This window comes from Trachinotus anak, unplaced genomic scaffold, assembly GCF_046630095.1.
Source record: "Trachinotus anak isolate AG129_WGS33_773 ecotype Australia unplaced genomic scaffold, CSIRO_AGI_Tana_v1 ptg000002l, whole genome shotgun sequence".
NCBI lineage: Eukaryota > Metazoa > Chordata > Actinopteri > Carangiformes > Carangidae > Trachinotus > Trachinotus anak.
The window spans coordinates 20,812,900-20,825,407 of record NW_027273853.1 but is presented as its reverse complement, the minus strand read 5'-3'; the positions used below and the strand labels follow the sequence as shown (position 1 = coordinate 20,825,407).

The following is a 12,508-nucleotide window of genomic DNA, read 5'->3' as shown; positions in this document are numbered from 1 at the left end:
TGACTGGAAGGCTGCTCTGCAAATGCACTCAATCTTCAGATGATATTAAGCCATAACAGTGTAATGAAAACACTGTAAGTTGCATGAATACACTGCTCTTCCTACTCTGCAGTGATGGCATCTTACTCTTCCGGGCCTCTTACTGTGTCCTATCTGAGGTTGATCTGCCCGGAGACAGCACTAACAAGCCAGAACCAAGGGGAAATGGTGTCTCCGTCACTGCTTAGGCAGCTATCCAGAGACTTACGGCACACACACACACACACACACACACACACACACACATGACACGGCGATACAAGAAATGGGAGAGTGATCAGGCTGGGAGGCAGAGAGAAAGACGGAGCGGGAGGCTGAGTGAAAGAGCTGGGTGAAAGGAAAATGTACAGGAGAGGAGAGCAAGAAAACACTTTTCTGTCGTCAGCTTCCAAAACACACTCTTAGCATCCTATTTCTGTTTGGGCCCTGCAGACAGCATAGATAGCCATGCAGCTTTTTCTGAAGAATATAGAGTGCAAATAGTAAGAGATGATGAACAGCATTAGGTTGAATCAACTAAAAGGTCTAAGATCAGGATCTCATGTTGGGGAAATATTAGTTTGAAGACAGCCAAAGAGGCAAAGATGACTTTTTAGACTTTTTGTGTCTATATCACAATGTGGCTGCATTTCCGCTACAAGTGAAACAATTGGTTGATTATTTTCTAAGTTGGTTAACAGAAAATTGTTCACCTACTATTTAGGTAAATGATTTATCATTTAATGGAGCCAAAATACATCTCAAATGTGAGAATCTCTCAAACAAAGAAAACAAGCTATCTGAAGATGTCACCTTGGACTCTGGGAAATCATGAGGGGCACTTTTATTTTTTCATTTCATTTTCTGACACTTCTAGGCCAAATGCTTGCTTAATTGAAAAAAAAACAAACAAACTGGTAGATTAATTGATAGTGAAAAAAATTGTTAGATCCTTTCAAGATGATTCCTATGATCATGGTAACCTGTTGTCATTTTCCTTATATTTTCTATGAAATATAACCAGATACAGCTGAGGCATGAGCACATGCAGTATGTGGGTGGTAAATGTATGTGTCGACATGAGTGTAGGACGAGAAGTGTTGCAGCGAGTTGTTCCGCACCAGCTGGGACCTGGACTGGGAGCAGAGGACCAGAGCATGCATGACATACTGTATGTGTGACACAACATATGCAAAAACAGTAGGAACACACATGCAAATCTGGCCACACTTGCCCACACAATAGACTACACTATTGTGGGACATCTACAGTACAGTATATGGATAAGATGCCAATAACAAATACAAGCTTAGACCTGTTATTTTTATGATACATTTGATACATGCGTATGATTTTATGATACAATAGTCTGTTTGTCAGTTTTGAGGGCGTCTTGTTACACAATGTCTTTGAAAGCTTTTGAAAAATTAATACTGACTGGATGAAACAGAAGATAGAATCCATTCTCAAATAAAAGAAAAAGGCTGGGGAGACTGTGTAATGGATTTATGATTTTTCATGCGAATAACCAACAGTCATGAGATAGGCCACTGTGTCCCAGAAGCAATCCCAATTTCTATCTGCTACGTCCCTGCCCTTTTATGATGCACCTCTCCGCAGTACAGGGAGAGCAGACATGATGTTATTGTTGTGGCAGGTTTGCACTCTGCCATGCGGACTCATATTTATAGAAGTGTGCGACAGACAGACAGGGTCCAGGAGGTGTTTTTCTGTGGAAGTAATATCGCCTCCGGAAATTGTTTTCCTCTGTCTGACTAGTGCAAAGAAAGGGAGACAGACAGACAGGTGGGGAAGTGACAGCTGACTTATAGCTGATATTATTTCTGAATGATAAAAATCAAATTTTCACTACACAATCCACAATCCTTTTCCTCATCCTGTCACCACTCCTCCTCTCCTACTCAAACATCCTTATATTTCCACTTCTGTCTCTTTTCTGTGTTATCATGTCCTCAGCCCATCATCCGCCACATTACCCATCATCCAATAATCCATACGTTTGAGATATCAGTAGGACAGTGTTCTGCTGCCGCCGGTGTCAGGCTGTCTCTTTGTCTTAACTTGCTGCTGTGAGCTGCACAAAGAGAACTCTGATTCTGCATGTCAGTCAAAATAAAATGTTCAACTAGTCAGGCAGTGGGAAGAAAAAAGGTGGGAGATGTAAATATATAACCATAAATGTATAATTTAACATGGTGAGTGCTAGCCATATACAGAAGCTTGAGCATGTGATGTCATTATTTTTTTATTTGGCCCCATATATGCTGAGCCAACTGAGCAAGAAACGCCCACCGATGGAGTCCATTTTAGTCCGACATGACTATGTTTGTGATGTTTTCTCGCATCTCACTTTTTAATGTTTTTTTCCCCATCTTTTGTAGAGGACATTGCATTACCTCTTTTTGTATGAAATGTGTTACATAAGTGATAGAGTAAAGACTTATAAAGTTAAATAAATTGTTTCCCTGTTTTGTCACTATTAAATTTGTATTTTGCACAAAAACAATCTTGTTTTCATGCAGATGTAGTGTACATTTTAATATAAAAGTATGGGGAAATGTAGCTTAGCTTGCTCATGTGTCTGTGGTTCATTAAGTCGAGAAGGTCTTACATGTTAAAGGGCAACATTTAACTAATTTAGGAAGAGTGAAAAGAATGAATGAAGACAGGTACTTGGCCCAGCTGGGGCTTTCTGAGGTGGCAGTGGAGAGCTTCACAGCCCCTTCTGTCACACACACACATACAAAAAAAACAAAACACCCTTTGGCTCTGACATCTCTATATGTGACCTTGGGCTATGAAGCCCTGTCAGCATCCACCTCTTGTTTCTATATGCATGTATGCATTAATGAATGAATATATAAACAGCCAATTCATTATTCAGGCTGAGTCCCACAGCACTTCTCTCAACTTTGAAGCTTTTGAATGTGGACTTTGTCACCCCCAAATGATGTGAACAATATCAACACATTGTTTTGGAATGTGGATAAACGAGTGTGTGTAATTCACAGCAAGTCTCGATGCCCTTATATCCTTGCACAGTCTTTATGTAAATCCTTGTTTTGGCATTTAGATCAATGGGGGAACTATAGTGAATAACTCTGAAGATCCAATTACTGGGAGGTTCTTGAGAAAAAAAAAAAACATCTTGGCAAAACACCAAAAGGCTCAGTCCCAACAGAGTTGCCTGGAAGTAATGAGTGGCGCCATACACACACTTGGGAATGAGTCTTAAAACACTGAAATACACTGGTGTGGGAGGTGGAGAAGGGTGTTACTGTGTGCTTGCAGAATCCTGAGCTTGCAATACAGATATTATGATGCCCAGTGCTGCTGTCTGTAGCTTCACTGTACAGAAAAAGCATGAATAATTCACGGTTTTTTTTTTTTAGAATTATAACTTATTCATGCGTGATGAAACCTATACCATCATAAGAATAGACATTGTTATGCAAACCCCTATTTGAAGGATTTTCAACTGAATTACATTTAAGTGATATTAAACAGTTAAGGACCATGGAGACCACCCAAAAAAAAAAAAAAAAAACAAACCCTGCTAATCCCCACTTCCCACTCTGGCCCTGCTCCGGATGGCACAGGTTTACAGATGCCCGCTGAGAGCACAGTAACACAACAAGAAACACATCAGTCACAGTGGGTGGACACCCGCTGGGCTGCTGCAGCTGATCCCACACACCTGACTGCAGTGCCTTTCCCTCAGCACGCTGTCAAAAAAAAAAAAAGGCAACACAACCCCGTCCAGCCTACCTCCTGTAATTGCTCCAACTCCTTCCTGAGAGTCTCTTGCTCGGTCTCTAGCTCTGCATACTTCTGCTTCAGCGCCTGGTTCTCCTCCAGCACCACCAGCCCGCACTCTGCAGCCCTGATCTTCTCCCGGTTCGCCTCGGCCAGCTCCTGGGTGAGCCGTTCCACCTCGGCCCGGTACTGATCCACCGATTCCCCGCATCCTGCACCGGCGGCCATCGCCCCTCTTTCTCTCTGTGCCTCTGTCTGTCCCCCTGTCGGTCTGCGGTTCCCTCTGTCTCTCCACCGCTTTGGACAGAGCCACAGAGGCGGGCGGAGGCTGAGGGATACTGAATATCCGCCCCCCTCTTCTGAGAAATATGGAAATATAAAACGGAAACAGAGATTATTTTATTGTGCCATTAATAGCACCTACTAACATATGAATAGCATTAAAACGGCCATCGCAACAGTTGGATGAAACCTTGCGATTCAGAATTAGGTCAGTGTTGTTTGCATGACACTCAGCAAAATACAGAGCATCATTTCTGCTTATTCATGGGAGCAAGGGCGCCACCTGTCCGCCACTTCGAGGTATCTATCTATCCGTCTATCCATCTATCCATCCATCACTGTGATTATATGTGAAACATAGGCCCACAGGCTTAGATTTTACATAATTATAGGCTACGTAAAATCATGTCCGCTTTATTTGGTACACACATATGCTCTGCCATGAATGACCTTTACAACGTTTAGAAAAGGTGTTTCTAACTTTTTGTTACACACACCTCTGAATATAACCAGTACATCAAAGGCATCATAGAATGAGACTTTATCTATTTACTTTTGTGTTTTATGTTGTCGCAGCAGGACCAGACTGTCCTACTTGTTTGCAACCTCAGTCTGACTGTGCGCTCAAAGATGAGCCTACATCCATGGCAAAAACTGGAGTATCAAAATGGACCCTCCCGCCTGTCAATCAAAAACGAAAAACTGAGTTTCCTCTGCTTCCAGTTCAGTTCTGAATGTTCAAACATTAACACTGAAATAAAAAAAAAGTGCTCTGAGATTATTTGGCCGCCATATTGTTATGGAGGCGTATGTAGGCTGCTGACATTTCTGAGATTTTCAACTGGGCCATGAGTTGGAAAAGGGAATGGGAACCACTGATCTAGGTGGACCCACCTCCTACTTCAAAAATGTTACAGTTAAAAACAAAATTTATTACTGGCCACTATAAATACAGACATTATAATAATCACACAGCAAATACCCAAAGTAAACAACTTTAAATTCACTCTTGGTTTACTAAGTTCCCTGAATCCGAGAGCTACCAACACTGTGTGCTTCAAAGAAGGCTGCTGTGCAAAATAATACAAGACAGGCAGTATTGACGAATCCCTTCAATAACCAGGTGTGGATTGATTTGTGGCACTTTTGACTAGTAATGCTATTGAGAATTTTACAATAACTGTCTGCTACCATCTTAGAACACAATCACCACGCATCTGGTGCCAAAACATTTACAGGCGCTATAATTTATGTCAGATATGTTACATCATTCTCCTGAATAAGTAGGCTACCATTCAGGACAACAACAATGAATGTACAGTCTACCCTTCCTATGCGATGCAAAGCATTTTTTGCTGTAATCATCTAAGTGAACTGTGGAGTTTTTGTGAGTGATATTAAACCAGAACATAATGTAGGCTGTTATCCAGATCAACGTCATATCATGTGTTCATCTTAAATAAAGTACAAAAGATACCAATTTGTAATCACCCACTTTATGAGAAAATTATAGTTACACGAGCATAGATAAGTTTTTTTTTTTTTTGATGCAGTCCACCAACAAACAACCTCTTTAACCCCACCCCTGCAGCCAGGAGTACAGTTAATCTTGCGGCATACACATGCAATAAAGGGAGATATAACCGGGGGTGAAAAGTTTAGCCACACTCAGAGGCTTGTCAAATATAATCAGTCATGGCACTGTCATGTTGGTTATGGCATAGATAGTGAAGGCGTTGCTGTGTTATCATCCTAATAATTGGTAATTATTTGAAAAATGGCCTATGTAACACTTCTGGGAAGGAAGGGGATGTGAGCAGTTCATGTCACTGCTGGAGCCTTCTCTCAGAAGAATAGCACTCTCACAAGAAGCAGGTTTCATGGTAAATGGAAGACAGATACATTATTACTGGGCAGGTTGTGAAATACATTTACAGTAGCCTTATCTGTAATATTGATTTAACAAGTCTGTGGACTCTGCTGGATGGGTGAACGCCGTTCTCCAAAAATATTTTCCCTCATTTGGAGTTGGAGAACTGTCTGGTGGAGCCTGAGAACTGTCTCCCACGTCGGTCAAAAATCTTGCATAGGTATTCAACTCTTGAGCTCTGCACACTGCAAAGATTCACACCATTTTCATATTCATCAAACCGTTCAGTGACCCCTCGTGTCCAGGATGGGCTCATTGTCATCCTGTTTCTCTACTCATTTTCCAGGTTTTTCCTTTGGTTTGTCATCCATCCATATCTCTACAGCCCCAATACACAGTAATACCAGGAATAATAACTTTCCCTTTGATCCTATTTGACAAGCTCTATAAATTCCCCAGCTGACCTGCCAATAACCTCCATTTACAAGCCAAAATTAAGATAAGAGCAGGTTGTCAGAAAGTCAAACAGATGAACATTTTATGGCTGTGCTGTATCTTATCTCTGACAAGGAAGTGTGGTGTCATGAAAAAACCTGAATACTCTCCCACACAATAACACAGCTCTCTACCAAGAAGCATGTCCCAGTATAGCAACTGCCCTCAAACCCTGATCATGTACAAATACATTAGTACAGAGTTATCACCAGGTCTTTTATTACAAAGAACCCCAGATGAATGCTTTCAGTAGCCTTGTAGAATATGACACTTTATTACTAAATGAAAACAAATGCACAGTTTACTTGCAAACTTTATTCCAGGTGGAAATCACGGTATATACAACGCATTTTGGCAACTGAAGCTAAATATGCAAATAAACAGTTATCACAGTTTACAGATCACATTCTACAGTCATTTTGTGTGCCACTGGAAATTCATTATAATCTTTGTACCACATGTAATCAAAGAAACAGAACAGTGTGACCATTATAGGAATACTGAAGGTGCTATCTCTCTGTCCCCAGATGATCAAAATATAGACTCCTGTAATCTGTGGAATGTGTGTTGGTCAGCATGGTCGATGTCGATGTTGATCGGAGGAACAGCCTCGACTGAAGAGGTTTAGGTAAGCAGCATGGCCGCCAGCACAATGCCTGCAGCTGGGGATTCTGTATGAGTGGATACAGTGCACACTAATGAGAAACAATCCTTGAGAAATAACAAAGAAATCACTACGTCACCCTGTCATAGCCGTACACTGTGATTAGATAACTGCTTTAAGTCAATTTCCCACTTGTGTTATTTTTGTGCAGTCAGCTGATTCCCACATTTCAGCTAGATAATTTTATATTATATGGACCTCACACTATGATTGGTAGAGTTTTGTTACCTCATAATAAAGCAGCTCATGACTGGCTGGCTGTACGCGCTGTCTGGACATCAGCTCTAAGTCCTTCAGTGTTTCGGCCTTCCTCCATTTGGCTCTGCGGTTCTGGAACCAAATCTGAGGCGCAAACAATGATGAAAATAATGAGAATAATATTTATGCTCTTCTTAGCCATAGCAGAGTAAAGAAAGACCCAGTTTCTACTGAGAAGAAATCATCCTTCATACTAAAAATAACTGGCTTAAAAATTCACCTGATTTGGGTTAATGTGTTGTTTTGAAATCAGTGTAAAATGTATTGCTAGTTGTACAAAACAAAACAATGTGCATGTAACATTAAAACTGCAAAGGAAAGACGTATCATTATCAATCATTAACACATAGTGATGTGTAAGGTTAAATAGAGCAAGAGTAGGTTGTAACAGTTCATGTCTATATTTCAGTCTTGGTAAATAACCTGACAGTAATACAAGACTAACTCAAAACACCATCTCTGCTCGGACAGTTTTATAACTGAGATAGACAACAAACCGGGTCAATTTTGACCCAGTCATTTTCAGTGTGTGCGTCAGGTTTTAGTAACATGTGTACCATGTCATTAATCATTTTGAAGGTTAATACCTTATGTAAGCAGCTGCCCAAAGAACACAACTATTGTTCCGCTGATGACATTTGAGTACAAAATAAAAACAATGTTTGTGGTTAATGTTTGGGGACAGGACCAAACTTAATAAAAAAAGTAATAAATTTGAGACGATGACATGGGTTTGATACAAAGACTAATTCATTGCTGTTGTGCATATTTGAGTTCTATCTGCATCATTTCCTATTATTAAATATTGCCAGATTATATGTTGAGTTTTGTGACATTTAAACAAAAATATGACTGAATATTGCTTTGATGGTTCAGACACATACAAAAAGTGTATCGGCACTGGCAAAAAAATAATAATATGTATAATGTATGAAACTAACAAATGCACTCAGTCTGCCCCTTAACTATCACAAATGATGGGCTGTGTGTGTCGTACCTGTATTCGGCCCTCTGTCAGGTGCAGGTGAGAGGCCAGCTGCTCTCTGTTGTTGACGTCTGGGTAGTGAGTCTGCTGGAAGACTTTCTCCAGCTCCTGCACCTGGAACGGTGTGAAAGTGATCCTTGTCTGCCTCTTTTTCCTCTGACCTGGAAACAAACGATCGTCTCCGTCATCTTCATCATCAGCATCATTTACACACGTATCTAAACATGCAGCGCAGTGTTTCTTAATCTGTCTTACTCTTATATACTCACTCATGCAGTCTGTGGAGGCCTTCGGAAACTCTTCATGTAGTCCAATTTGTGGAGTTTCTATAGACAGAGACGTATTTTCAACATTAAAACTTTAACATTTTTTGGAATCATATTTCAGTGAGAGCCATGGTATGACAAACCCTGCTGAGAGAGTTAATAAAAGGTTAGGGAAAAAAAAACCATACCTGTGCTTGAGTGTTGGTTAGATTCTCTGGTGTTCTCCTTGATTACAGACCAGTTACGATGAACTCTTTTTTCTTGTCTGACACATGTGGGGCTCCTCAGTATCTCTTCAATGGAATGGGATAATTTTTTACACGGCAGAATTTCCCTTTCTTGATCCATGCAGGAGTCTTTCTTTGTATCGCCTTTATTCCACATTTCCAGTATTTTATCCCCTGCCATCAGCACCTTGGTCATCAGATGTCCCTTTAAAGTAGATACTTTTATTCACTGGTTTTCAGAAGCCTTCCATTACAAAGGCCTCTCAGGCTCAGGAAATAAACTCCTGTTCTTTGACTTCTCCTCCTCTCTGGCCTCTACTATGTGTGGAGGTGACGACGGTGAGCTTGTCCTCCCTCTCCTGTCAGCCTGTGTTTGACCTGCATCACATGGTCATCATTAGGGAGGAGCGACTGGCAGTATATAACAGTATACCTCCAGGAAAACCTAGTAATCATCATTCATTTGCGTCAAAGTTATTTTTTCTCCAGTGTCCCTAAAGCTGCCAATTTAAGGTGTGCTCACTGTAAATATGTAAACGTATACTCTTGATAATATTATCTGCCCTTATCGGTCCTTCACATACACAGTTTAATAGAATTGAGTTTGCTCTGTAACAAGCATGAGAACAAATTGTTGCATTTGTAAAGCCAATCTTAAACACAATCTCTGTGGCTTTGTAGCTTGATTAACAGCCTAGACAACATTCAACTATGGAACATATTCAAATTGTTGCTTCTCTTTCTTATCACCTGATTTATTGGAAGTCTAATCTTTATCACCTTGGCCTCAGTATACCCTCTCACACTTTAGTTCACCTTTCAGAGACAGTCTGAGCACACACTGTTAGCGACTCCCGGTGGTGTGCAGGAGAGAATGTCTCATGTGTTCAGTATGTCTCCATCTAGTGATTTTGGTTCTTCAGTGCAGTCGGTTGATTTTCATCCCCAGTTTGACAATCAGGCTTTCTGTTACGGGAAGCTGACCATGTGAAAAATCACATGGTGAGACTACATCATTGCAACATTTTTAGTGACAATGATATAGTAATATATAAAATTATTAGTTGCAAGTCTGCATAACTGTACACTATGACAGTTGTTAGATGCTTATCCAAATACAGGGTCAATCTTTTGAGTACAATACACTGTAACGTTTATTCAGCAGCTATGATTCATTTTTAGATATAATCAAAATTATGTATTATTTTATGCTATCCCACATAATGCACAGAAAGCAATAGGTTATGATGTAAATACAACAACAGATTTTCAGTGCAACTTCAGTCTCTTGTGGTCTGTAGATTATCGAGCATGGAGAGTGTGAAACCATGAGTGGACTTTGAACAAAGAGAACAAAAATATACTTACCTATACATATACAAAGGGAAGCTTGCAGCTAATCCATGAAAACAATCCTACATGTTATCCTGTATATGGTGCTGAAAGAATACAGTTTATGAATAAAAAATGTTTCTGTCACTGACCAGTGTGGAAATATAGGTTAAGCTGAATGCACCGAAAGCTCCACTCTGTAGAATAAGCAAGGTGACAGGATGCAGTGACACACTGGATCAGGACAAACATCTTGACTCAGGCACTTTTTATCGATGATATTACAGTCTCCCAGGTTTCCTCTCCTCAGGACTTCCCTGCATGCTAAGGACCAGATAATGACTTCAATGTTTTTGAACTTAGTGTCGTTCAAGTACTTTTTAAAAATTCATTTAGTTTATTTTCAGTGATATGATGTCATTTGGTGGCACGGCAGTGTAGTGGTTAGCACTATGGCCTCACAGCGAGAAGATTCTGGGTTCTAACCCTGTTAGACATCAGGTAAATTGGTGACTCTCTTTCCTGATGGTGTGAATGTGAGCATGTCTGTTTGTTTTGTTTAAGCCCTGTGACAGACTGGTGACCTGTCCAGGGTGTACCCTACCCTCACCTAATGTCAGCAGGGATTGACTCCAGCCCCCTGCGATCCTATAAGGATAAGCAGTATAGATAATGGATGGACCAAACAAAGTAAGTTGGTATATTGTATTAATCTAACATGAAACATGTAAAAATGTGTCATGAAAGTATCTTTTTATATTGAGAAAACAAACGAGCAAAAACACACAAACAAAATAAAACAGCAACTTTCTAAGCATCATTTCCAAAATATTATTCCAAATGTTAGTTTTTTTGTGCAGCTTCTGTTCAACTTTTTCTTTTACATTAGACCTTTAAAATGAAATCAACATTCATTTTGGCCACTTAACTACTACATCTGTAACACATTAATCTCCTGGGCCACTCAGCGATTGGTTGCACACTGTGAGGTATAGACTCTGGACTTAAAGTGATCATGCGTGTCTGAGTTACAGTCTGACGCAAAACCTGATGTGAATGACATGATAAACAAGAAAGACAGATCATACTTTTTTTCTTCACAAATGTGGCTCTGCTTTGGTGATTGGACACACGTTGATAAGGATGAGTCATCCAAGGATAGCCAGAGCTTTGATTAGCCAGCTTTATTAATGAGCAGATGACAACTATGGTTTAGCTGCTTATTACTGACAGCACAACCACTCATTGTGACCGTAAAATACATTTAAACTATTGCTAACATTACCATATACATACATAGTAATTATAATATGAGTCTGGCTTAATTCAACATTCATTAATAATTTAAAAGAATATTGGCTCTAATCCCAGTCTATCAATACCTAACATGTGATGGACCCTTACATACTGCACACAGTCACATGCACACAGTACAGATAACCTCATGATGTCCCAGCAGTGCTTCTCTCCTTGCTTTCCAAGTCTCATGTGAGCTAATTTTCTCTAACTACTCCATTTAGTGCATTTTCTTTCAAGCTTCCATTCCCACAATCTGAACAGTCCACAAGAATCAAGACAAACGTTTCCTCATAGGACTCAGTAATTTAAAGCTGCTTTTTCAACCCTCCAGGCTGTTGAGTTAATATTTACCTGGAGTAGTTGCTGGAATAATAGAGAACATTAAACAAGCTAATGCTACAGATGATAATCAGCCTCTTTTTAAAAAATTCCTTACTGTATGACAATTCCACATGCACATTAACTGTGTTTGCTTTGTGAGAGTTGCAGCATTGCCAGCAGCTTAGCTTTAGGTATGGCAATGTCGGTTTAGTTGGTAATTTGGTCCACCACCTCGGTGTATGCTGAAATATCTATAACCACTGTATATAACTATTTGATTGGTTTATTACAGACAATCATGGTTTTGACCACTGACACCTTTAAATTGACATCCATGAAATTGTACAGACATTCATGTCACATTCAGGATGAATTGTAATAACCTTGGCAATCCCTTCACTTTCCATCCGGCCCCATCATCAGGTCAGTTTTTTTTTATTTGTCTACTACTTTGGTTTATGACTAAATACATTTCCATCTGCCTCAGCTGAACTTTGTATTTAGTGCTAATTAGCAAATGTTAGCATGCTAAAATGCTAAACTAAGATGGTGAGCATTATTAACATTACACCTGCTTTACATGAGCATGTCAGCAGTGACATTGTGAGCATGTTAGCATGTTGTCGTTAGCATTTAGCTCAGCCTCATAGAGCTGTCAGAGACTCTAGTCTTGTTTAAGACACGTGCAAACAAAATCTCAGAAGTCTTGCCAGG

At 40.0% G+C, this 12,508-nt stretch overlaps 2 protein-coding genes across 5 annotated transcripts in view; both read right to left on the bottom strand.

Moving 5' to 3' along the window:
* bicd1a (bicaudal D homolog 1a) overlaps positions 1 to 4,213 on the bottom strand; it is a 30,863-nt gene extending 26,650 nt beyond the window's left edge. For all 4 annotated transcript variants that reach the window (XM_071505183.1, XM_071505157.1, XM_071505165.1 and 1 more), the window contains exon 1: positions 3,808 to 4,213. In XM_071505183.1, the coding sequence (XP_071361284.1) occupies positions 3,808 to 4,023 (216 nt within the window). In that variant the 5' untranslated portion in view covers positions 4,024 to 4,213. The remainder of the gene's footprint in view (positions 1 to 3,807) is intronic.
* Positions 4,214 to 6,742: 2,529 nt separating this feature from the next.
* LOC139636830 (ALX homeobox protein 1-like) lies at positions 6,743 to 9,506 on the bottom strand. Its single transcript, XM_071505195.1, has 5 exons — positions 8,804 to 9,506; positions 8,619 to 8,675; positions 8,362 to 8,510; positions 7,335 to 7,448; positions 6,743 to 7,113 (listed from the first exon to the last, which is right to left on the bottom strand). Exons 1-5 carry the CDS (start codon positions 9,036 to 9,038, stop codon positions 6,952 to 6,954), a joined length of 717 nt encoding a protein of 238 aa, XP_071361296.1. The 5' UTR covers positions 9,039 to 9,506; the 3' UTR covers positions 6,743 to 6,951.
* Positions 9,507 to 12,508: the final 3,002 nt, after the last annotated feature.

Excerpts from the sequence above, each read along its gene's own strand:
- LOC139636830 (XM_071505195.1), bottom strand. The coding sequence starts at position 9,038 with ATGACCAAGGTGCTGATGGCAGGGGATAAAATACTGGAAATGTGGAAT. Across the intron at positions 8,676-8,803 it reads TAACCAACACTCAAGCACAG|AAACTCCACAAATTGGACTA; the intron begins GTATGGTTTTTT and ends CTCTGTCTATAG. Across the intron at positions 8,511-8,618 it reads GGCCTCCACAGACTGCATGA|GTCAGAGGAAAAAGAGGCAG; the intron begins GTGAGTATATAA and ends GTTTGTTTCCAG.